The 27,302-nt window shown below is 43.0% G+C and overlaps 2 protein-coding genes across 2 annotated transcripts; both read left to right on the top strand.

Moving 5' to 3' along the window:
• Positions 1 to 1,609: 1,609 nt before the first annotated feature.
• uts2d (urotensin 2 domain containing) lies at positions 1,610 to 3,607 on the top strand. Its single transcript, XM_046292491.1, has 5 exons — positions 1,610 to 1,789; positions 2,329 to 2,433; positions 2,574 to 2,611; positions 2,885 to 2,972; positions 3,133 to 3,607. The coding sequence occupies exons 1-5, from the start codon at positions 1,690 to 1,692 to the stop codon at positions 3,156 to 3,158; spliced, it is 357 nt and encodes a 118-aa protein (XP_046148447.1). The 5' UTR covers positions 1,610 to 1,689; the 3' UTR covers positions 3,159 to 3,607.
• A 15,007-nt stretch (positions 3,608 to 18,614) lies between these two features.
• LOC123991174 (leucine-rich repeat-containing protein 15-like) lies at positions 18,615 to 26,725 on the top strand. Its single transcript, XM_046292476.1, has 2 exons — positions 18,615 to 18,868; positions 24,364 to 26,725. The coding sequence occupies exon 2, from the start codon at positions 24,372 to 24,374 to the stop codon at positions 26,085 to 26,087; it is 1,716 nt and encodes a 571-aa protein (XP_046148432.1). The 5' UTR covers positions 18,615 to 18,868; positions 24,364 to 24,371; the 3' UTR covers positions 26,088 to 26,725.
• Positions 26,726 to 27,302: the final 577 nt, after the last annotated feature.

The following is a 27,302-nucleotide window of genomic DNA, read 5'->3' as shown; positions in this document are numbered from 1 at the left end:
ATTTCAATGATTCCAGAAGAACATCGTACAGAGGAACACACAGTGTCTAGGAATGTTATCCTCTGCAATGTGAGTCATGCTTGGAGATCCATCAAGAAATTGATTACATTTTCAATAAAAATTACTGAACTACTTCACAAGATGCAATATCTCCTTGATGTAACAAGGTTCATTCACTGTGACTCACTCAATCATGTTCTCTAAGTCCTCAAGTTCCCAAAATCCGTAGCATAAGTAGATGGATATGTGATGGGTTTCTGGATGAGAGACATGACTAGCCATCAATAACCTCCTCAGCGGAAGACACAAGGCGTCAATGAAATAGCAGCCAGGGAGCTTTATGAGGCAAACAAGCCAGACACTTAATTTAACTAAAACTACCGTACATAAATACAGCCGCCATTTCACTGACGCAGGCGTTGAGTCATGATTTCCGGATGCAACAGACAGGCCAGAGTCACGTGGTTTGACCTCGGTGATGGATGTTCAATCAGCTCCACATTGTTGCCGATGCTCAGACCTGGAGCCAAGACTGAAGAGCTCATCTCCGGGCATGGTGCACTTTATAGGGACAGAATCAATTCACTTCTCAGACTCTTACCCCTGTCCAAAATTCTCCCTCTACATTCTTAAGGAACTCATTCATATAAAAGTTAAGGACTGAAAGTGCCAAGAACATCTGACTGTCCTCTCCCGTAAATAATAGGTGATTGACAACTTCCTCACTCTGCTGGCTTTGTATCTGTCACGTTGATGAAGGGCCTCTGGCCCCAGATCTGTCAGCCCAAACTGGTCTCATAGTATTTCGTATTATTCTGTATGTACAGAAGAGACGCTCCATTTATTATGATATGTTAGGTTTCTTATGGTATGTATTAATTTGTGGATGTCCATCACCCATTTCGTATGATATGTTACAAATGACAATTCTGATTATAGGTTACGAATTAGCAAAACGTTTAATATAATATGAATTTGCGAAACATACACTATGTTACAAATTTCCAAAATGTACACTATGTTACAAATTTGCTAAACATATAATATGTTATGAATTCTATCTAGGTGGCTAGGTGGCTAATGTTAGTTAGCTGACTAATGGTAGCTAGGCTAGGGGTTAAGGTAGGGGTAGGGTTAGCTAAAAGGGTTAAGGTTAGCTAAAAGGGTTAGGGTTAGGGGAAGGGTTAGCTAATATGCTAAGTAGTTAAAAAGTAGCAAAAAAGTAGTAAGTAGTTGAAAAGTTGCTAAAATGCTGAAGTTGTCCGTGATGAGATTTGAACAACCTTTGGGTTGATAGACAGCCACGTTATACACCTACCCATCCACCCCGACCAACCATCATACTTAATTTTTTTGCCTTAAGTAACCATCTGTCTTATGTAACCATACCAAACATAACATATATTAATTTGAGTGTCCCTGATTTACATTTACTATCTTACGTCTAGTCTATGAGACCAGGCTGGTCAGCCACTACAACATCCCTCTTGCAAAGGACAGTGGTCTATTGACGAAATCGAAGGTGGCTACCTATTGATTGAGAGCACCGGGGGCTGAGCCCCCGTCTCCTCCTTCCATGTCAGACAGGATAAAAGTATGGTTGGGATGGACCAAAGGCAGTAGATCCTTTGGGCAAGTTGAGAACCAGCTGATACTTGAACACTTCTTTGGGACAGTTGCTTCATTGTCATGGACAAGACTGTCTCTGTGAAGTACTGGCTGGGACTGGTAGCCTTCCTGCTTCTACAAGGGGTAGTCAGTGTGGAGGGCAGAAGCATCTTCAACCCTGGTGAGTCTGCTGGCTTGGTGAATGTTCTAGCTTGTTGCACGTACTAGCTGGCGTATTTGAGGCATTGACTACCTGATGATGTTGGAGGATGCAACCATGGGTTCCTTTCCATCACTGGCTTGCATGCACTGTTAGTTCTTTATACTTTTTGTCAAAATGTAGCCATGAGAAAGATCTCCGAGTGAATAATTAGGGCAAATTGCACAGAAGATGTGCAACAGGTAGTTTCAATAGTTCTTACATTTGACAAGCCATTCATCATGCATATATGAATCATTTTATTATTGACGAGCTCAGAAAAGACATTGTCATGCAGAACATTATTCAATAGTCCCGAATTATATGCAAAGTGGATGAATATGTTACTGGTATTATGCGGCAAGCAAATTACATTCTTTTGCTTGCCATTTCAATTGTTCTTCTAACAATACTCTGAATACTACATTTGTGGAGTTTTAAGTGAATATTGTGTAATTCTAGATTCATTTTCAAGTTCTTTGTAGTAATCACAGATGTATTGTCATTTCCCACATATTCAGGAAACCATGTTTATCAGCCAAGGGAAGGCACAGATGGCCAGAACAAGATTCTATCATTTCTACTACATAAAAGCTTAGAACCTGTTGAAAGAAATGAAGCTTTAGGTAAGGCATTTACTGTATAGCAGCACACAAATACCACTAACAGTCTCAATGTTGATGATGTATAATACTACACATGGATTGACCAAGTGTTTCTTGGGTTTGCCTTCTGTCATGATGTAATCCGATTTTCTTCTTTGCAGGTTTACATTTGGACAACAAACTAGCAGAATTGGAGGAGGTAAGTCATTAATGCGTTTTTTTTACGTACAGTAAAATATTAGATGTGCAGTCATACCAGTATTTATTTTCCTTAGCAGATCAAATACTTTTTAGGCAGGGTTTATGAGATGAATAGATGAACATAGTTATCTTTGACTGAGGTACTTTGTACATTCTCTGGAGAATTATCTCTGGATGTCATCTTTGTAGGATTCATCAGCAAAAGGCACTTTCCATAGAAACAAACACAGTGTTCCTTTGACCGCCTGTAACCAGTGTTCTCTACTTACAGCTAGAGGCTTTGAAGGAGGGCTTGGAGCTGGAGAGGGAGCTCTCATCCAATGTATTTGCAGAGGACAAGTCCATACCGAGGAAAAGGGGTGAGTGCACTTTTCTTATTGATGATTGTTGGTGATAGCTATCATTTTCAAGTCACAACATATTTTATTTACTGGAGTGGACTTAGTTTTAAAACAAAATGATATTACTCCATCTAATAGTGCAAGAGAGACTGAACAGTGTTTTTCTCTGTGTCCACAGATTGTTTCTGGAAGTACTGTGTATGACAGTCTAAGGGAGAGAACTCTACTGAGTCCTGCTGCATCGCCCTAACCCTCCAAAGCCTTAAGACTCAATATGCTCACAGACATAAACACACCTCCCCATTACCATCACCAACTGTTGAAATGTTGTAACATAACTAATGCACTCATTGCATATTGTACTGCTGAAGTCGTCATGACTCGGGCATACTAGCATGACTAGGGCGTACTAGCATTTCTCTAAAACGGAGAGTGTTGTTGTCTTAACCAACGATCTGCTGGCAAAGGCCTTGGTCCATAAAGTTTCCACACCCAGAGGAACCACCCTCTTCTCAAAATGTTGACTTTGTCTTCCCCTAGTGGTAAATGGGGGCAGTGGTGCAATTCATTTTATTTTCCATAGTCAAATATTATAAAGTATTGCTTTTTGAATGTGTTACTGTTTCCTACATTGAATAAATAATATATTATCATGCTAACCTTTGTCTTGGATACGTGAGTAATTGGTATTTCAGGAAGAGAGACTGATGGGAGATGAGTCAAAGGTCAGCTACACTGTCAGAAAATAACAATGGATTATCAGAGAGAAACTGGTGACTTGTGGCCTTGAAGCAACACTGACTCAAAAAAAGAGCTGACAACAGGTGGGCTGAACTATTCATCACTGATGGCCTAGTCAAAACAAAAACAAAAAAACGGCTAAGCTTGCAGCCTCACACAAATGCACGCAAGCAGACCCAAAATAAGAAAGGGGGGTTTCAGTGGAAAAAAAGAGAAAACCCAATACAATGGGGGAATTAGACTAGTCTTCTGAAATTGTGAATGGATACAATTAAAGAGAAAGTTCAGTATTAAAAGTAGTCTATTGGCCAGGAGAAACAAATCAATTGTTTGGTTTTCTTTAAACAGCCAAATTTCAGCTAACTTAAATCACCGGTAGCTAACACTCAGGGATGTGATCGGTGCAATCGAATGATCCCTTCCACGTGGCTACGCAGCTAATTCCGTCATGCTGTTCTTCAAAGTCAACCTCCCTCCCCGGGTGTTCAACACCCTGGTCAGCCTGGAGCAGCTCCATCTGGACGCCAACAGTCTGGAGTCCTTTGACCCGTACTGCTTGAGGTTTGGCAGAGCCTGACCGAGCTGGAGGTCAGCAACAAGGCCATTGCTCACCTAGCTTCCGACGTCTTCCTCAACCTGGGGAGGAACTGTCTGCAGCAACTGCAGAAATGGGCTTGAAAGCAGTATCCACATCCATCGGATGTAGTGATCACAATACAGTAGCCATATCTAGGAAAACCAAAGATCCAAAGGCTGGGCCTAATATAGTGTATAAGAGGTCATACAATACGTTTTGTAATGATTCCTATGTTGTTGATGCAAATATTTGTTGGTCCATGGTGTGTACTGAGGAGCAAACAGACATTGTACTTGACACATTTAAGAAATTGCTTATCCCAGTTACTAATAAGCACGCACCTATTAAGAAAATGACTGTAAAAGAGAGGGATGAGGCAAAAGAAATGACAATACGTCTGACTGCACAACTGATTGGCAAACATACTGCAAATTGAGAGATCATGTGACTAAACTGAATACAAATAAGACGTAACTACACTATGAAATAAGGATAGTAAAAAGCTTTGGAGTACCTTCAATGAAATTAAAAAAGCCTCCATCATTCATTGAATCAGATGGTTCATTCACTACAAAACAGACTGATATTGCCAACTACTTTTACAGATTTTTTAGGCATGACATAATAGCAACAAACGCTGATACAACACATCCAAGTATATCTGACCAAATTATGAAAGACAAGAATTGTCATTTTGAATTCGGTAAAGTGAGTGTGGAAGAGGTACATTTTTTGTTGTTGTCTATCAACAATGACAATGCACCAGGGTCTGACAAATTGAATGTAAAATTACTGAGGATAATAGCAGATGATATCTTCATATCTTCAATTTAAGCCTTCTAGAAAGTGTGCGCCTTCAGACCTGGAGGGAAGCTAAAGTCCTTGCGCTACCTAAGAATAGTAAAGCCTCCTTTATGGGCTCAAATAGCCGATCAATCAGCCTGTTACCAACCCTTAGTAAAGTGTAGGAAAAAAATGTGTTTGAGCAGATAGAATGCTATTTTACAGGAAACAAATTGACAACAGTCTTTCAGCATGCTTATAGGGAAGGACATTCATCAAGCTGTCACGACTTCCGCAGAGGTTGGCTCTCCTGCCCGTTCGGGCGGTGCTCGGTGGTTGTCATCACTGTCCTACTAGCCACTACCGATCCCTTTTCGTGTATCTGTTGGTTTTGTCTGATTGTTTTCACCTGTGTGTTGTTTAGTTAATTAGTGTCTGTATATAATGTAGGTTGTCCCGCCCTTGTTTTGTGCGGGATTGTTTATTTTGTCATTCATTTCGTCTGTCCGTGTTATTGTGTTTCTTATTCTCCGGTTAGTCTGTTATCCTGTGTTGGATAATTTCACCCTGTGTGTATTTGGGTTGTCCGTGTTTATTTTGTTCACCGGAGAATAAACTTTATTATCGCTATCTGCTCTCTGCGCCTGATTCCACCCACCTTGATTAGACGTGACAGAATCCCGCACCATAATGGAATCAGCAGGAGCAGCAGCGTCTCCTCTCCCATCGATGGAAGAGAGGGTCCTCCATCATACCAGCGTGATTCACCGGATTGGTTCTGCTATGGACCAAATGATGGAGAGAATGGATCGATGGGAGAGGAGTGGCCTCCCCACCTCATCTCTAGCAACCCCTTCTCCAGCACCTCCTGTTTCTGCGACCACATCTGGCTCTGGGGCTCTTCGGCTGACACTCCCACGGGAGTTTGACGGATCGGCGGCTGGGTGCCAGGGTCTCCTCCTGCTGAGTGTGTGCTCAGAGCAAGGCTCCTCGGCACCTACCTAGAGGGAAATTACAACCCCTCCCCGTTCCACAACGGCCGTGGACACATTTATCGGTGGATTTTCTTACCGAACTTCCCCCGTCCCAGGGAAGTACTACGATCCTGGTCATTGTGGATCGGTTTTCTAAGTCCTGTTGTCTTATTCCGTTGCCCGGTCTTCCTACGGCCCTGCAGACTGCTGAGGCTTTGTTTACCCATGTCTTCCGGCACTATGGTGTGCCTGAGGACATCGTCTCTGATCGGGGTCCCCAATTCACGTCCAGAGTGTGGAGGGCATTTATGGAGAGACTGGGGGTCTCGGTTAGCTTAACCTCAGGTTTTCACCCCGAGAGTAATGGGCAGGTGGAGCGCGTTAACCAGGATGTGGGCAGGTTTCTGCGGTCCTATTGTCGGGACCGGCCTGGTGAGTGGGCAAGGTATGTTCCATGGGCCGAACTAGCCCAGAACTCCTTACGCCACTCCTCTACTAACTTGTCTCCTTTTGTGTGTGTGTTAGGTTACCAGCCGGTCCTGGCTCCATGGCATCAGAGTCAGACCGAGGCTCCTGCGGTGGAGGAATGGGTACAGCGCTCCAAGGACACCTGAAAAGCCGTTCAGGACTCATTCCGGTTAGCGGGAGAACGGCAGAAGAGGAGCGTTGACCAGCACCGCAGTGAGACCCCCGTGTTTGCACCGGGGGACAGGGTCTGGCTCTCGACCCAAAACCTGTCCCTCCGCCTGCCCTGTCGGAAGCTGGGGCCGCAGTGTGTGGGGCCGTTCAAAGTCCTGAGGAGAATAAACGAGGTGTGTTATAGGTTACAACTTCCTAGGTATTACCGTATTAACCCCTCGTTTCATGTGTCTCTCCTCAGGCCGGTGGTGGCTGGTCCCCTGCAAGAAGGTGAGGTGTCTGAGGTCCCTCCGCCCCCTCTGGACATCAATGGGCCCCCGGCGTATACAGTTCGAGGCATTCTGGATTCTAGACGCCGGGTGGGGGGCCTACAGTACCTCGTGTACTGGGAGGGGTACGGCCCGGAGGAGAGATGCTGGGTTCCGGTGAGAGACATTTTGGACCCTTCTCACCTGATAGAATACCACCGCCTCCACCCGGATCGCCCAGCACCACGTCCTCCGGGTCGTGGCGGGAGCCGCGCGTCAGGGGGGGGATACTGTCACGACTTCCGCCGAGGTTGGCTCTCCTGCCCGTTCGGGCGGTGCTCGGCGGTCGTCGTCACCGTCCTACTAGCCACTACCGATCCCTTTTCGTGTATCTGTTGGTTTTGTCTGATTGTTTTCTCCTGTGTGTTGTTTAGTTAATTAGTGTCTGCATATAATGTAGGTTGTCCCGCTGTCACGCCCTGGTCATTATATTTTGTGTTTTTGGTATATGTTTGGGTAAGCCAGGGTGTGACATGGGTTTATATGTTGTGTTTTCGTATTGGGATTTGTAGTAATTGGGATTGTGTATGATTAGGGGTGTGTCTAGTTAGGCTTGGCTGCCTGAGGCGATTCTCAATTGGAGTCAGCTGCTTATCGTTGTCTCTGATTTGGGAACCGTATTTAGGCAGCCTGAGTTCGCGTTGTATTTTGTGGGTGTTTGTTCCTGTCTTAGTGTTGTAGTCACCAGATAGGCTGTAATAGGTCTCACGTTCAGTTTGTTTTGTTTTTTTGTATTTTTCAGTTATTTCATGTACCGCAATATTCCTTCATTAAAGTCATGAATAACCTACACGCTGCATTTCGGTCTGACTCTCTTCATTCAACAGACGAACGACGTTACAGAAACACCCACCACTCACAGACCGAGCAGCGTGTGAACTGGCAGGATCTGAAGGAGGACTTTTTGGACAGCAGAAGCATGGATTATACGACGTGGGAAGAAGAAATCGACAGGTGGGCGGCCGACCCAGAGCGAGTGCAGGAGCCCGCCTGGGATTCGCTTCAGCAGTTGCAGTGGGAGAGACTGCACCATTTGGAGATTTGGACATGGGAGGAGGAATTAGACGGAAAAGGACCCTGGGCGCAGCCGGGAGAATATCGCCGTCCCAAGGAGGAAATAGAAGCAGCTAAAGCGGAGAGGCGCAGGTATGAGGAGGCAGCACGGCGACGCGGTTGGAAACCGGAAAGTCACTCAAAAAAATGTATTGGGGGGGGGCTAGAGGGGAGAATAGTTATGCCAGGTAGGAGACCTGCGCATACTCCCTGTGCTCACCGTTGGGCTAGAGAGACCGGGCAGGCACCATGTTATGCTATGGAGCGCACGGTGTTTCCAGTGCGGGTGCAGAGCCAGCTGCGACACATACCAGCCCTTCCTATTGGCCGGGCTAGAGTGGGCATCAAGCCAGGTAAGCTTGGGCAGGCTCGGTGCTCAAGAGCTCCAGTGCGCCTGCACGGTCCGGTCTATCCAGAGCCACCTCTACACACCAGTCCTCCGGTAGCAGCTCCCCGCACCAGGCTTCCTGTGCGTGTCCTAGATCCAGTACCACCAGTTCCCGCACCTTAGGGGGGGGGGGTTCTGTCACGCCCTGGTCATTATATTTTGTGTTTTTGGTATATGTTTGGGTAAGCCAGGGTGTGACATGGGTTTATATGTTGTGTTTTCGTATTGGGGTTTGTAGTAATTGGGATTGTGTATGATTAGGGGTGTGTCTAGTTAGGCTTGGCTGCCTGAGGCGATTCTCAATTGGAGTCAGCTGCTTATCGTTGTCTCTAATTGGGAACCGTATTTAGGCAGCCTGAGTTCGCGTTGTATTTTGTGGGTGTTTGTTCCTGTCTTAGTGTTGTAGTCACCAGATAGGCTGTAATAGGTCTCACGTTCAGTTTGTTTTGTTTTTTTGTATTTTTCAGTTATTTCATGTACCGCAATATTCCTTCATTAAAGTCATGAATAACCTACACGCTGCATTTCGGTCTGACTCTCTTCATTCAACAGACGAACGACGTTACAGAAACACCCACCACTCACAGACCGAGCAGCGTGTGAACTGGCAGGATCTGAAGGAGGACTTTTGGACAGCAGAAGCATGGATTATACGACGTGGGAAGAAGAAATCGACAGGTGGGCGGCCGACCCAGAGCGAGTGCAGGAGCCCGCCTGGGATTCGCTTCAGCAGTTGCAGTGGGAGAGACTGCACCATTTGGAGATTTGGACATGGGAGGAGGAATTAGACGGAAAAGGACCCTGGGCGCAGCCGGGAGAATATCGCCGTCCCAAGGAGGAAATAGAAGCAGCTAAAGCGGAGAGGCGCAGGTATGAGGAGGCAGCACGGCGACGCGGTTGGAAACCGGAAAGTCACTCAAAAAATGTATTGGGGGGCTAGAGGGGAGAATAGTTATGCCAGGTAGGAGACCTGCGCATACTCCCTGTGCTCACCGTTGGGCTAGAGAGACCGGGCAGGCACCATGTTATGCTATGGAGCGCACGGTGTTTCCAGTGCGGGTGCAGAGCCAGCTGCGACACATACCAGCCCTTCCTATTGGCCGGGCTAGAGTGGGCATCAAGCCAGGTAAGCTTGGGCAGGCTCGGTGCTCAAGAGCTCCAGTGCGCCTGCACGGTCCGGTCTATCCAGAGCCACCTCTACACACCAGTCCTCCGGTAGCAGCTCCCCGCACCAGGCTTCCTGTGCGTGTCCTAGATCCAGTACCACCAGTTCCCGCACCTTAGGGGGGGGGGGTTCTGTCACGCCCTGGTCATTATATTTTGTGTTTTTGGTATATGTTTGGGTAAGCCAGGGTGTGACATGGGTTTATATGTTGTGTTTTCGTATTGGGGTTTGTAGTAATTGGGATTGTGTATGATTAGGGGTGTGTCTAGTTAGGCTTGGCTGCCTGAGGCGATTCTCAATTGGAGTCAGCTGCTTATCGTTGTCTCTAATTGGGAACCGTATTTAGGCAGCCTGAGTTCGCGTTGTATTTTGTGGGTGTTTGTTCCTGTCTTAGTGTTGTAGTCACCAGATAGGCTGTAATAGGTCTCACGTTCAGTTTGTTTTGTTTTTTTGTATTTTTCAGTTATTTCATGTACCGCAATATTCCTTCATTAAAGTCATGAATAACCTACACGCTGCATTTCGGTCTGACTCTCTTCATTCAACAGACGAACGACGTTACACCCGCCCTTGTTTTGTGCGGGATTGTTTATTTTGTCATTAATTTTGTCTGTCGGTGTTATTGTGTTTCTTATTCTCCGGTTAGCCTGTTATCCTGTGTTGGATAATTTCACCCTGTGTGTATTTGGGTTGTCCGTGTTTATTTTGTTCACCGGAGAATAAACTTTATTATCGCTATCTGCTCTCTGCGCCTGATTCCACCCACCTTGATTAGACGTGACACAAGCACTTCTGCAAGTGACTGATGATTGGCTAAGAGAAATTGATGACAAGAAGATTGTTTTGTTAGACTTCAGTGCATCTTTTTACATTATCGATTATAGTCTGCTGCTGGAAAAACATATGTGTTATGGCTTTACACTGCCTACTATATTGTGGATAACGAGTTACCTGTCTAACAGAACACAGAGGGTGTTCTTTAATGGAAGCCCTCCATCATAATAGAATCAAGAATTCCCCAGGGCAGCTGTCTAGGCCCCTTACTCTTTTCAATATTTACTAATGACATGGCACTGGCTTTGAGTAGAGCCTATGTATGCGGACGACTCAACACTATACACGTCAGCTACTACATCAAATGAAATGACTGCAACGCTTAAAAAAAGAGCTGCAGTTAGTTTCAGAATGGGTGGCAAGGAATAAGTTAGTCCTATATATTTTGAAAACTAAAAGCATTGTATTTGGGACAAATCATTCACTAAACCCTAAACCTCAACTAAATCTTGTAATAAATCATTTGGAAATTGAGCAAGTTGATGTGACTAAACTGCTTGGAGTAACCCTGGATTGTAAACTGTCATGGTCAAAACAGTCTGTCCATAATAAAGCATTACTCTAGCTTCTTAACAGCACTTTCCACCAGGGCAGGTCATACAGGCCCTAGTTCTGTCACACATGGACTACGGTTCAGTTATGTGATCAGGTGCCACAAAGAGACACTTCAGGAAATTGCAATTGGCTCAGAACAGGGAAGTATGGTTGGCCCTTGTAAACAGAGAACAAACACTAATAATATGCATGTCAATCTCTCCTGGCTCAAATTAGAGGAGAGATTGACTTCATCACTACTTGTATTTGTGAGAGGTGGTGACATATTGAAAGCACCGAGCCGTCTGTTTAAACTACTATCACTCAGCTCAGACACCCATGCATACCCCACAAGACATGCCACCAGAGGTCTCTTCACAGTCCCCAAGTTCAGAACAGTACTACATAGAGCCTTGACTACATGGAACTATATTCCACATCAGGTAACTGATGCAAGCAGTAAAATCCAATAAAAAAAACTGAGAAAAATACACCTTCTGGAACAGCGTCTGTGAAGCAACACAAACATAGGCACTGTCACATGCAAACACACATGATAACATACGCATTATACACACACGTACATATGGATTTTGCGCTGTAGATATGTGGTAGTGGAGTATGGGCCTCAGGGCACACACTTAGTGTTTTGTTAATTCTGTAATGAATGTATGGTAATGTTTTAAAAATGGTATAACTGCCTTAATTTGGCCTTGGTAGCAGCGAATGGGGATCCGTAATAAATACAAATATTCACAAACACGAAACGCTCCATAATATCATAGAAAAAGCAAAAACACCACAATAAACTGTAGCCTCTTCCTTAGCAAAGGAGTATATTATATGTCGCTTGTTTTCATACTGCGTTTTCACTTGAATCATTAAAAGCAGAATATTGTGGTGAAATGGTTCAGACAAGATCTCAGCTTCTGCCAGTGGTATGACCTTTGAACTACAGACACAAATAATGTTTATCTTGAGGGTCCCAGAGCTTTACAGATTAAGACTAACTCTTTTTTTTATTATTGTGAAAGTAACTGATGTCAGCAGTATTGATGACTACACAGACTTAGCTAAATACAGTGCCTTGCGAAAGTACTTGAATACTTTCGCAAGGCACTGTATGTCTCACTTATGTTGAGTGGACCATGTTTCCCCCAAGTATTTGGAAAAATTGCCTGCTACAGTATAAGCTAAGCAACCTTGTATTAATCCTAGCCATTTGCAATTCTTTATCACAGGATAAAGTCAAAACAAATACTTAAAATCATGGCCATATAGGGAAACTTAGTCAGCTGTACAACTGAATGCTTTCAACTCTGTTTCCCACATTTATCCCAACCGCTCTGAATCATAGAGGTGCCGCGGGTCTCCCTTAACTGACATCCACGTCTTCAGCACCCGGGGAACAGTGAATTAACTGCCTTGCTCAGGGGCAACGACAGATTTTTACCTTGTCAGCTCGGGGATTCGATGCAGCATACCTTTCGGTTACTGGCCCAAAGCTAACCATTAGGCTATGGTGACCATATGCATGCTTAGGCTACGTCTAAACAGTGGGGAAGAAAGTGATCATGGCTTATTAGGTAGACAGAAATGTTCCAGTTGATAGAGGTCATGCTGTTTTATTGTCATAAGACAATCGTATTCCTGCCTCTCCCACTGCTGGCCTTCTAGGCAGAGTTCCTCTGTCCATTGTCTGTGTTCTTTTTCCCATCTTAATCTTTTTGTTTTTTGGCCAGTCTGAGATGTGGCTTTTTCTTTGGAACTCTGCCTAGAAGGTCAGCATCCCTGAGTCACCTCTTCACTGTTGATGTTGACTGGTGTTTTGTAGGTACTTTTTAATGAAGGTGCCAGTTGAGGACTTGTGAGGCGTCTGCATCTCAATCGAGACACTCTAATGTACATGTCCTCTTGCTCAGGTGTGCACCAGGGCCTCCCACTCCTCTTTCTATTCTGTTTAGGGACAGTTTGTGCAGTTCTGTGTAGGGAGTAGTACACAGTGTTGTATGAGATCTTCAGTTTCTTGGCAATTTCTCGCATGGAATAGCCTTCATTTCTCAGAACAAGAATAGACTGACGAGTTTCAGAAGAAAGGTCTTTGTTTCTGGCCATTTTGAGCCTGTAATTGAACCCCCAAATGCTGATGCTCAACTAGTCTAAAGGCCTGTTTTATTGCTTCTTTAATCAGAACAACCGTTTCAGCTGTGCTAACATAATTGCAAAAGGGTTTTGTAATGATCAATTATTCTTTTAAAATGATAAACTTGGATTAGCTAACACAACGTGCCATTGGAACACAGGAGTGATGGTTGCTGATAATGGGTCTCTGTAAGCCTATTTAGATATTCCATAGAAAATCTGCCGTTTCCAGCTACAATAGTAATTTACAACATTAATAATGTCTACTCAATTTCATTCATATTGTAGTAACAAATTATCATTTGGAAATGTTCCTTCCAATGTTCCTTCCAAAAATAGAGCCAGTAATTTAAGAAACCACCATAACAAACAAAACCACAATGACGGGGACATAGTTAGCATTCCCTATGAGTGGTTTGAGGTGTTGGTCTAACTGAAATGGACAGAACGTTATACTGATGGTATATTATTCTTCACTTATAAAAACAGCATCAATATGAAACATTGCATAAGGGATTCATTTATCACTATGTACAAAATAGCATATTCTTCAATACAATTGCTTTATACCATTACAATTGTGTTTGCAGATTTAAGAACTATAAGTACTTTGAACAGAAGTTCATAGTACTATGATTTAAGTCCCTGGAAGGGTTATCAAATCTGAAAGGGCACAAATTTGAAATACTTTGTATTTAATTGCATAAATTCCTTGCCTGACAACTCAAACTCAATTCTTCCATTGCTCTATCATTTGTTACATACTTCAGTCTGAGACTGCCCTGATTGAAGTTGTTTGTGCTGACTTCAAAATGAGGGGTGTTGTACAAAATAAAGTCCTCAGCTATTGAATCATCTCTAACTAATCAGAGTATCAAAGCCAAACTGCCACTTTACCCAAGTGTGTTCTGGCTCTAGTCCAACCCATCGGTTTCTGGGACCAATCAGAATGGCTAGAATGTTTTTCCTTTCTAGAAATCGTTGGTTAGGTACTCAGATCCAGACTCATTGCGGAGCAGACACGATCGTCCGTGGGCATGGCATAGAGTTTGGCCGGAGCAAGGAGTTTGGGAAGCCAGGCAAATACATTCCCTGACAAAATAAAACAAACAGAGAACAAAAGAGAATGAATTGCTGAAAAGCACCAAGTTCATCACTATGGCGACTGGTGATTAAGCGTTTCCAGTACGTTTAGCTCACATAATAGTGGGCAGAGATCACACTATTCACATCACTGACGCACACTCAAATAGCTCACACCAATCACGGGATCTGATTGAAACAGAGTTAGAGTATGTACAGGAAATAGCAACACTATTTTTACCCATAACCGTAAGTCATGAGAGCTATGCTATAAAAACAGTCGTTATAGGGTTAGAGTTTGAATCGTCAGAATATTTTCATTAAATAGGAAGTCATTGTAAACTGGATAATCCAAAGTTTCAATTCACGGGAGAGAATTCCAAAGAAATCAACTGAGCACACTGTTAAAAGGAAGTGCTTTGTAACACTTCAAAACTAATGGCAACTGAGCTGCCATCACCTTAAAGGAGACCAAACATGAACTTTTGAAACATTGAAACACATGGTTGAACTATTGAAACACATGGTTGAGGGTATAGGGACAGTTGTAATGTGTCCTGAAACATTCATCCTGAGGTGTTCTGAAACACGACATGGAGTGTTGTAACACCACATAATCAAGAGTTGTGCAACACTTTGCCAGAGATTGGGAGCACTAACCCGGAAAAGGTTGAAAAACGCTGTTATGGTGAATCGAGTCCTGTGTAGTGCAGAATTGGATCCCTTCTCTTTTGATGCTGTTTCCTCGCACTAAAGCTCCTAAATACCATGAAGATGTTTTGAATCTTATCTACTGCAGAAATAGCTCCTGTAATTGGAAGTCCCTGCTCTTACTGTATATTCCTTGTTCTAAATGGTGTGTTTACGTACTCCTAATCGGTCATTCCAAAAGGTCAAATGTACAGTATTATGCTCAAACAAAGGACATGAGAAAAGATAAGTTAGTCTGAAACATTTTACTGTAAGTGTCCTTTCCATTATAACAGCTATGCTGATTGGCTGAAAGCCATGGTATATCAGACCCTAAACCACGGGTATGACAACATTGATTTTTACTGCTCTAATTACATTGGTAACCAGTTTATAATAGCAATAAAGCACCTCAGGCGTTTGTGGAATATTGCCAATATACCACAGCTAAGGGCTGTTCTTGGGCACGACGCAACGCCATATACCACACCTAATCAGGCCTTATTGCTTAGTTATAACATGTTTCATAAGCCATCATAGTGTGAAATAGTAACGCATAAGATGTTATAACACTAGTTATAATGGGTGTTATAGATGACTATTCATCCTCTTGTCATATGTTCTAATGTCAACTGCTAATAACAGCTGTTATTACACAGTCTGCATGACAACTTATGCCAAATGTTATTACATGCTGCATACTGTAAATGTCTACCGACCAGGTGTTATAACAGGGCGTTATATCATTTACCAAACTCTGTGCCGCATTATTACATTCAAGGGAATGATGGGCATCATAACCACGTCATATGTCATTCTAGAGTGTACATAGGCATCTTAAGAAAAGTTACATTAATTTGTCATAAAATAGTTATGTGCTTAATACCACAGAGTTGACAGTATCACAAAACCATTCAGGATCTTCAAGAATCATAGGCAAATGACAACGAGACAATCTGCTCTGGGGCAAAACAGGATTTGTGACAGTGGTAAATGAAGATGTGCAGGCTACATTAACAATGACAGCTGTATTATACAACATGAAGATGTGCAGGCTACATTAACAATGACAGCTGTATTATACAACATGAAGATGTGCAGGCTACAGTAACAATGACAGCTGTATTATTTAAAAAATGAATAGTTAGTCAGGTAGCGAATTCACTAAGTCATTTCAACGTGTAGCACTCCGGAAACAGGGTTGGAGAGCCTTGCTCTACACAGTCCAAACAAAGTGATTTGTTTGACAGTAATTTGACAGTATTACCATTAGCTAGCTAGAACCATTCATTCACCCGTAGGGCCAAGACATGAGGCACCAGCAGCCCAACTGTGCCCCCTCTGAAGCATAGCTAGCTAACTAGGTAGAGCAAGTGCTAGCCGTTAGCTAGCTAGCTTGCTAGCTACAGGAGGACTTCTGAATTATAAAGCTGACTTTGTAGCACATCACACAATACATTCTCTTTCACATACACTTTAAATGCAATTGCATTTTAAAAAATCTTAATACACGTTGATTCATTCAATCTAACTAATATTATGTTATCCATTTTGTTTGCTGTGGTTTGCCATGGGCCTTGGTGAGAGGCAGAGAGAGCTAGCTGGGGCTTAGTTGCAGTATTTGTTAGTGAGACTAGATTTGCAGTGCATGATACTGTCATCGTAAGGGGCTGTATCCCTGTGAGAAGTGGTCGGTCGGTTACACCAATATCATGCTAGGAGGGGGGAAAGATGGGAAGAGAGATGGATGGCAGGTAGCTAATCGAAAGAGTTTACTAAAGCAGAAAGAGAGATGGTTGGCAGGTAGCTAATCGAAAGAGTTTACTAAAGCAGAAAGAGAGGGAGAAGGAGAGTGGCAGTAACAGTGACCCAGGTGGCTTGAGTGGAAAGGTTATGAAGATTGAACAAAGTGGGGGGGAGTTGAAGGTTATTGTGAAGTTTACGGAGAGAGATAGCATTAACCCACAAAGTATCAGATGCCTTGCACTAGGAGGTTGGAGACATCCTCCATGCGAAAGTCCTGTTCATCTTTTGCAAATCTGTGGTCCAATAGACCAAAGCCTCTAAACTGAAAACACTGTGGGAAAAGGCAGTGGAGTGCTATGTCCCAGGACAGAACCAAAGAACCAAGGGAGTCATTAATGGGGTATCGCTGGATATAACGGAGGATGAGTTGAGGAACATTCTGGAAGGGGCTCGAATCATAGACACATTCCGGTTCAAGGGGACTCAAAATGGAAAGAGAAGCGAGAGCAGGGCTGTGTTAGTTACAGTCGGTGAGGAAACCTTGCCACAGAGAGCGAACCTGGGACTCCTGAACTTCGCGGTCAAGTCACATGTGTGGCCTCCACTGCGGTACTATAAGTGCCAAAGGCATGGGCATGTGGCGGCGGTGTGCTGGCAGATAAGAAGATCTGGGGAATGTGGAAGTGATCTTGAGTACTCAGAGAGTACTCCCATTGGTAAAAAAAGACAATAGTGGTAAGAGTTGCAGAGTTCATTGAAAATAATGCCATTGTTGATGAGGTGCTGTTTTTCTTTTCACTAGAAACTTATGGACCATATGGACACAGACGTAAGACATATATTCTATAGTTTATATGATAAGTTATTGAAGAATACATCACCAAAATTACCACAGATTGCCATAGATTAGCTGTTAATTACCTAAATTACTTAAGATGCAACCCTAAACTGCACCGGAAAAACACCCAAAGCATTTGCAAAGGGTTAGTTAAGTGTTCCTTAGTGGTAATCATTTACATCTGCATTTTGACAATGCTGGTCTCGTAAAGTAGGCTAAATGTCTTGGGTGCTGCTGGGACCCTCTGAGATATATGCTAACTCCACCCTTGCTATCTTGTTTCAGGGGGAAGTGGGGGTATCTGTGCCCTTGCTCTGTGTCTGTGTCGTAAAACAAATGGATTTCCCTTTTACAGCAACAGTCAGCGGAATGTTAACGAGAATAATATGTGAATATAAACCCTCCTTTCTCTACAGTGCCTTCAGAATGTTTTTTTTACCATCTACAGTACACACAAAAAGTGAAAACATGTTTTTAGACATTTTTGCAAATTTATGGAGAATGAAATACTGAAACATCTCATTTACATAAGTAAAAAGTAAACCCCTGAGTCAATACTTTGTAGAAACACCTTTGGCGGCGAGTAAAGCTTTGCTTTGTCTTGGGTATGTCTGTATCAGCGTGCACATGTGGATTCTTATCCCACTCTTCCTTACAGATTTCCTCAAGCTCTGTTAGGTTAGATGGGGGGCGTTGGTGAACAGCAATCTTCAAGTCTTTCCACAGATTTTCAATGGGATTCAAGTCTGGGCTTTGGCTGGGCCACTCAAGGACTATAACATTTTTGTTCTGAAGTCATTCCAGTTACAGTGGTTATCTGTTTGGATTGATCTCTAGGCTAGTGTTTCTGTACGCCTCTGAGCTATGCATGAGAAGAATCCCTGGGCCGACCCCTCTTATGTGGAACATGATCAGGCTTTTGGTCATTGGTAAATTGGGCAGCCCCTCTAACCCATATCGAAAGCTCAATGTCAGTGTCTAACACACATGCATATACATTCATATCGCATGTAACAATTCCACACTTGTAGACACACAAACACGCTCCAAGGAACACACATTCATGCAAATAATCCCAAACACACACTCACACAAATACAAACCCAGCCCATTTACAGAAAGGGTGGGGCTTTCCCCTCCACCACACTTCCCAAAAATGTGTGAGAGAGGGTATGACAGAGAGAGAAAGAGCACAGGGCGTTGCAAGCAAGGGAGGAAATATTGATGAGAATGATGGACCTGATGACGAAGAGTAGAACAATGTGATGATGTGTGATTCTGGACGAGACTGGAATCTCTATTTAAATCATATCAGACAGTCTGACGAGAAGAGGCATAGTGACGAGAGAGGATAAAAGATAACAGACGGCCCCCACCAACTAATTTCCCAGTTCAATCCTCTGCCAAGTACTGTACAAGGTAAGCTCTTCTTTATCACGTAGACTACAGCATCTTGTTTTACAATAGTTAGCAGGACACCACGTAATACTCATCAAGTGTTTTCTAAACTTTATTGTGAATTTTTAATTGTCCAAGCAAAACCAAAGCTATCATTGTGATTATAAAGCAGACGACTGTTAAGTGTGGTTTTCTGTAACCATCAATAAATCATTGGGCTGTGACCCAACTTGAATAACTTAAAAATGAACTCCCGAGTGGCGCAGCGGTCTAAGGCACTGCATCGCAGAGCAAGAGGCGTCACTACAGTCCCAGTTTCGTATCCAGGCTTTATCACATCCGGCCGTGATTGGGAGTCTCATAGTGTGGCGCACAATTGGCCCAGCGCTGTCCGGGGTAGGCCGTCATTGTAAATAACAAACTTGCCTAGTTGAATTTAAAAACGGTACTATTTTGGGGTCTTACTATTTGCAAATGATGTGGGAATCTTGTTTTTGAAGAGAACTGAAACTCCACTTTCAGCCCATAAGAGATTTTGTTCAGGAACTTCCATTTAAAAAATCATTCATGTCACTTTCTATTACCTCTGTGATATTGTTAGTCTGTGTAACTTTCCACACATACCCTCCTTTTTTGCTGGACGGATCTTTTGTGACAGGCAAATTGCTGATAATTCAGTCCCGGAAATCGGGGGAAAAAAGATCTCAGCAATTAATGGTGAACTGGAAATATTTTAGCCATTATACTATAGAAAGTTCCAGCCCACTCCAGACTGTGGTTTGGTGAAACTGGGACAGATTATATCAGAGAGGAGTCGTGGTTTTAAATGTCAGCGCTCTTTCAAATAGGGAACTTAAGAATTGAATATAGCTGAGGAGTCAGAAGAGGCATATAAAATAGACACCATTTTCAGATTATTCTGTGTGTTACTGCAATACGGCAGTGATTCTACCTTATTTATGGCATACTATCGAATGGCAAAATAGTGCTTGTTTTGCGATTCATAACCTCAGAATGACGTCTGCTGGCCAATGGTGCTGTTAAATCATGTCTGTCATGTCTTTCCTCCCAACACTTAAAGGGGAACTGCGATAGGATAATGTTCAACTACAGTTTCTTCAGATGAAACATCTGCCTAAGCGTCAGAGATAAAGTCAGGGAACGATTCTGTCATTATACCGCTGCTATAGTCAATACGGACCAAGTTCCAGTGGTTGTCATTATGTCCCATGGGGAGCAGCATGTTACATACACACCCACACAGGTTGCTATGTTTTTGATGAGGACAAAAGTTATCCAAATCTAGTCCCAGTCATATGATATGACACCGATATTTTGATAATAAACTATAACTATGTTATTATAATTCTAAGCAAATAGGCTACATACTAACTGAACTGAAAATGTATTGAAATGGGTAACATCTGGGGAAACACCAGGAATGATTTTATATTCTTTATTTAAAAATAATAATACATGGCCTGAATAAAAACAATTCCTCTGTGGCTGTGTTGAGTTGGCTGCTGCCAACACACTGTCATTGACACTGACCCAACTCCAGCCATTTTAATAATGGGAATTGATGGGAAATGATGTAAATATATCACTAGCCACTTTAAACAATGCTACCTTATATAATGTTACTTACCCTACATTATTCATCTCATATGCATATGTATATACTGTACTCTACAACATCGACTGCATCCTTATGTAACACATGTATCACTAGCCACTTTAACTATGCCACTTTGTTTACTTTGTCTACACACTCATCTCATATGTATATACTGTACTCGATACCATCTACTGTATGCTGCTCTGTACCATCACTCATTCATATATCCTTATGTACATGTTCCTTATCCCCTTACACTGTGTATAAGACAGTAGTTTTGGAATTGTTAGTTAGATTACTTGTTGGTTATCACTGCATTGTCGGAACTAGAAGCACAAGCATTTCGCTACACTCGCATTAACATCTGCTAACCATGTGTATGTGACAAATAAAATTTGATTTGATTTGATTTGATTCAATGGAAGGACAAACACGCTGCCTTGGAAATACATCTTAATAAGGATCCGCCCCTGTTTTTCCATTTTCAACGTTGTTTCAATGTAATTGCAAAGAAATGACGTTGAATCAACGTGGAATAGACGTTGAATTGACGTCTGTGCCCAGTGGCTGGTAAAAGCTGCCTCCTCTGTCATTATAAACAATTGAAACAGTCCACAGCCCCAGACAGCTGCAGTCAACCAGTCTGCTATGGCTTTGGCGTGGCCATCCTCCAACTACAGCACTTGGTGGTGAACTAAGCCACACTTAAATGTTTTATATTTTATGTTGAATTTTGCACTTCTTTTACTGGTACTTTGCAACTTTTTTTCATTCAATTAATAACATGTTAGTAGTGCACTTATTTTTGACGTTTTTCCTAACGATATTTGAGGTGGTTACATTTTCCTTATTTGAAGCACCTACTCGAGTGGCTCTACATATGAGTGTCTGCTAACTAGGGTTGCAAAGCTACCGGTGATTTATCAAAGTTACCGGAATCTTCTGTAATTTTGGTAATTAACAGGTAATTTATGGTAATTTAGCTCATTTATACTTTAATAACTTTTTAAAAACGTATTCATACATAGTATTAATTTTCTTTTATATCTGTGTCCATATTATCCATGATTTTCTAGTGGATAGACCATATGGTTTAGAGACAACAGCCTGAAAAGTGAACATATAATCAACAGTGGCATTATTTTCAATGAACTCTTCCAACTATTGTCTTTTTTCACAACTGCCACCAGTTTGGCCACAAAACATTTACAACAAAGACATAGAACCACACATTTTCCCTGACAACCCAAAGTTCTCGTTCCATTTTGAATGCTTAGCAGAACAGGAACATTTAGAAATTTACGCACTTATAAAGAGAATACACGGTCATCTCTACTGCCTATGGTCTGGCGGACTCATTAAACACAAATGCATCTTTTGAAAATAATATCTGAGTGTTGGAGTGTGCCCCTGGCTATCCGTACATTTTTAAAACAAGAAAATTATGCTGTTTGCTTTGCTTAATATAAGGAATTTGAAGTGATTTATACTTTTACTTTTGATACTTAAGTATATTTTAGCAATTACATTTACCCTTCATACTTAAGTATATTTAAAACCAAATCAAATACTTTTAGAATTTTACTCAAGTAGTATTTTACAGGGTGACTCTCACTTTTACTTGAGTAACTTTCTATTACGGTATCTATACTTCTACTCAAGTATGACAATTGGGTACTTTGTCCACCACTGGATACACCGAATGTATTTCAAATATAATTAAAGTACTCTGAAACATCCAAAGAGTGTTGTGAAAACACTTGGCGTTTCAGACCATGTAAAAGACAGCATCACAACACCAAAATAATGTTCTGCCAGACTGTGACATGGTAAAACATGTAAAAAATAAAATAAAATAAAAAATAAAAATATGCTGAAAACTTCATATTAAATACCAACCACATAGAACAACACTACATATTCTCTTTTTTCAGATAGAGAAACATGAAAACCAAAACATCCCATTCTTATGTAGCCTATCACACACAGTTTCTTGTAAACTATGAATGTATGGTCGTACTTTTGGTTTACCCTCGTTTGAATAGAAAGGTGTGATACTCATATTAGGTTAACCGTCCCATTCCGTCCAACGATGAAGTACTATTAAATGGGGACTAAGCAGTTGAAACAATAACAAAGTGGATCCCCTCCCCTGTTTCGATAAAAAGCTGAGGAGTGGGGCTGGAGATGTAACCACTCTCAAATTCATGGGCAGATGCAAGGATTGACCATCTATGATATCAACATTATAGTTTTATTCATTTTTTGAGGCTATTACTTGTTTACATTTAATTTGTTTACAAACATTGGAGTAAAACAAGCTTATATTTTGTGACAGAGTTCATGAGGCATTTATAAGTTATATTCTTCAAGAATCAATGGTTACATACAATACATATACAAAAGTATGTGGACACCCCATCACATCAGTGGTTTTGGCTATTTTAGACGCACCCTTTGCTTGTAGGTGTATAAAATCGAGCACACAGCCATGTAATCTTGATAGACAGACATTGGCAGTAGAATGGCCTTACTGATGAGCTCAATGACTTTCAATGTGGCACCGCCATAGGATGTCACCTTTTCAACAAGTTAATTAGTCAAATTTCTGCCCTTCTGGAGCTTCCCTGGTCAACAGTAAGTGCTGTAATTGTGAAGTGGAAATGACTAGGAGCAACAACAGCTCAGCCGGGAAGTGATATGCCTCACAAGCTCACAGAACGGGACCACCGAGTGCTGAAGCGCGTAATAATTGCCTGTCCTCGGTTGCAAAACTCACCGAGTTCCAAACTGCCTCTGTAAGCAATGTCAGCACAATAACTGTTCTTCAGGAGTTTCATGAAATGGGTTTCGATGGCCGAGCAGCAGCACACAAGCCTACGATCACAATGTGCAATGCAAACCGTTGGTTGGAGTGGTGTAAAGCTCGCCGCCATTGGACTGTGGAAGAGGTGGAACCGCGTTCTCTGGAGTGATGAATCATGCTTCACTTTCTGCTAGTCCGATGGACGAATCTGGGTGTGGATGCCAGGAGAACGCAGCCTACCCCAATGCATTGTGCCAACTGTAAAGTTTGGTGGAGGAGGAATAATGGTCTGGGGCTGTTTGTCATGGAATGGGCTAGGCCCCTTAGTTCCAGTGAGGTAAAGTCTTAACACTCCAGTAAAGAAGACCCTTTCTTGTTTCAGCAGGACAATTCCCCCGTGCACAAAGTGAGGTCCATACAGAAATGGTCTGTCGAGATTGGTGTGGAAGAACTTGAATGGCCTGTACAGAGCCCTGCCCTCAACCCCATCGAACGCCTTTTGGGTGAATTGGAACGCTGACTGCGAGCCAGGCCCAATCGCCCAACATCAGTGCCTGATCTCACTAATGGTCTTGTGGCTGAATGGAAGCAAGTCCCTGCAGCAATGCTCCAACATCTAGTGGAAAGTCTTTCCAGAACAGTGGAGGCTGTTATAGCAGCAATGGGGGGACCAACCCCATATTAACGCCTATCATTTTAGAATGAAATGTTTGATGAGCGGCTGTCCACATACTTTTGGTTATGTATTGTATCATTAATAAATAAGTACAAAAAATGGAGATAGCAACTGCCGATTGCCCCTAAGTCAACAGATATTTAAGATTCCAGTACTAGACGATAGGCTAGTCTCTTTGGCCTGCACCCTCCCATGGTCTTATATCCACATAAAACCAATTTTACAAAACACAATTTCAAGAAATGCAGCTTTATTTGTTTGAAGAATTTTTCACCTCACTCATTTTATTTATTACATCTTATTTTACTTTGTGGATTTTTTCTTTAGTGTCACGTGCAAACACATACTGCTTTATAAACTTGACATTTTGTTTGTGTGTGCATCAAAAAAAGCTAACCCCTCTTCCTCTTTTCTAGGAGCATCAATGGACCTGTCAATCAACCTCTACCCCTTTCTCCTCATCTTTTCCATCAGTGGAGTTCTTGGAGTGTGCCCAAATGGATGCCAGTGCAGAGACAGAAAAATCCTGTGCCAAGGCAGGTCAATCACAGAGTTCCCGTCCTCAGTGCCTGACTCCACCACCACCTTCTACATCTCCAACACCAACATTACCGCTCTCAAACCCCATGACTTGGCTACTTTTGCTGAGGCCCTTGGCATCTTTGTGGTCAAAGACACTGGGATCAGAGAGGTGTTCCCTGGCACCTTTGACCTCAGTCATAACCTGGGTGCCCTGGGCTTCACCGGCACTGAGCTGAATGACCTGCCTGAGGCCCTGTTTCTAAATCTGGTGAAGCTGGAATCTCTGACTCTGAGCGGCAACAAGCTCCTGGTGCTCCGCCCTGCCTGGCTCAACTCCCTCACTGCTCTTAGGACCATGGACATTAGCAAGAACCTCATCACGTCTGTACCTGAGGAGGCCTTTTGCTCTGTCACTGAGCTGCAGCATCTCTCCCTAGCCAGGAATAACATCAGTCAGCTTTCAAGGGACACCTTCAGGGGCCTGAGAAATCTCAAATCCCTGCGTCTGAACCGGAACGCTCTCAGGGAGATCCCTGCCGGAGCGTTGGATGACCTGGTGAGCCTGGAGGAGATTTCTCTGCAGGATAACGACATCACTCATCTCTCCGCTAACTTGTTCTCCCAGCTGCAGAGCCTGCAGAAGCTTTATCTCTCCAGCAACCGGCTGACTTCCCTCCCACAGGGTATTTTCCTCAACCTCCCAAACTTGGCCCAGATCTCCCTGTATGAGAATGAGCTCCAGAGTCTGTCCCCAGGGGTTTTTGGGTCCATGGCTCTGAAGGAGCTATGGCTGTATGACAACCGGCTGACACGCCTGGAGGGCAAAACCTTCAGCAACCTGACCCAGCTACGTCTGCTGGTGCTGAGCCGAAACCAGATCAGCTCTGTGTCCCCCAGGGCCTTCAGTGGACTGGCCGAGCTGGGGGAAGTGTCCCTACACACCAACCTCCTCACCAGCCTGCGGGAAGGGACCTTCCAGGGTCTGCCCAAGCTGGTCAACATCTCCCTCAAGCACAACTACATCAGCTCCCTCCCCGCAGGGCTTCTCCAGGGTCAGACCCAACTTGGCCAGCTGGCCCTCCACAACAACTCCCTACCCAATCTGCCCTCAGAGTTCCTCAGCACCCTAACAGTGGCCAAGGAGGTGTTGCTGGCTGACAACCCCTGGAGGTGCGACCAGGATATTGTGCCATTGCGCGACTGGCTTACACGGCACCCCACCAAGACCAACCTCAGTGCTGTGGTGTGCCTCACGCCCTCTGCCCTGAGAGGTTACAGCATAGCCAACCTGACCAACGACGAGCTGATGCAGGATACTACGACAGCCGTCCCTGATATCGCCCCCACAGAGAAGAGGAGGAAACCCCACACCCCCCCTCCCAAGACAAGCACCCCCTCTCCTGCTGCAGAGGCCACACCCACCCAGGAGCAGGGGGAGGACACCGGTAGTGGGCGGGGGAACGGAGAGGGCGTGTCCAGGAACACGCAGATCCTTATCACCGCGGTAGTCTGCACCGCTGTCATCACCAGTCTCATCGTCTGCTGCGTCTGTTGGAGGAGGAACAAGAGAGGCAGCCGCAATCTTGGCCGCAGGAACAAAAACAACTCAGTCATCTAGACTGGCCCAGAGACCTGAGCACCACATAGGAGGTGTAGTGTACAATAATGCTGAACATGCCAGAGCAAATAACATTCTGATGTGTTTTTTCCCAAACATGTTAGCACAGGAACCCATCATGTCTCTATTAAGAACCCATGACCAAGGACAGACGAGCTTGGCCCTGACTTTTGGGAAAGTCCACTCTGATGGAATAAGTGGCTCTGATTGGGATTCCATAATATGATTACTAAGTCCCTCTTGAAGCTCTTTAGCAAGCTTACAGTGGTCTGATGTTTTGCGCAAAAAAAAAGATATAAACTGTAACAATAATCACATGAAAATGGCATGGATGGTATGCACAAAATGCCATACATGTTTTTCTTTCCAATACTGGACAAATACTTCATACTGAACAAATCTAATGTTCAAAATATATCTAATCACATACCTGTTGATTTTCAAGTAAAGCATTCTTTCTATGATTTACTAACTGAAATTAGGCTTGTTATTGTGTAATTTGTATATCAATACTTATTGCACTAATTAATAGATATACAGTGTATTCAGAAAGTATTCAGACCCCTTCCACTTTTTCAACATTTTGTTACGTTACAGCCTTATTCTAAAATGGATTAAATTGTTTTTTCTCTCTCTCATCAATCTACACACAATACCCTAGAATGACAAAGCAAAAACAGGTTTTTAGAAAAAGTAGCTCTCCGAATGCACTGTAGGCTGGTTTCATCTCATTGCAAATGGTTATGCTTCACACACACAAATCAAGTAAAATGACTGACTGTTATATTTAATAAATATGCTACATATTAGTGATATTCTGAAATGCTTAAGAGACAAGGGTTCATTGTGTGGCACAGTGTGTTAAAAATGACATTTTAACAACAGCAATGTGTTCAATTGATGTGAGGGCATTCAACTTCTCTTCTTCAATATTTAATCAAGTTGCACATCACACACACTTGTTCTTCAAGAAAACTGAGTCCTGGCTATTGGAGTGAGAAGTCAACACACAAATCAAATTTGGATTGCATTCTGAGTAGGCTACAACAGAGATTCATGATCAGATGGGTTTATGCCAAGTTTTCATGATGAGGTTGGCTTGGGTTCACAATAAGAGCTCTGCAATTACCTTGGCACCCACTGGTTGTGTGTGGGCGAGATTCTGACTTTAACCTTGTACATTCCATGTGTCTAATGCTCGCTGATGGTATTTAG

This window comes from Oncorhynchus gorbuscha, linkage group LG02, assembly GCF_021184085.1.
Source record: "Oncorhynchus gorbuscha isolate QuinsamMale2020 ecotype Even-year linkage group LG02, OgorEven_v1.0, whole genome shotgun sequence".
Taxonomy (NCBI): Eukaryota; Metazoa; Chordata; class Actinopteri; order Salmoniformes; family Salmonidae; genus Oncorhynchus; species Oncorhynchus gorbuscha.
This window is presented reverse-complemented; position numbering and strand designations above follow the sequence as displayed.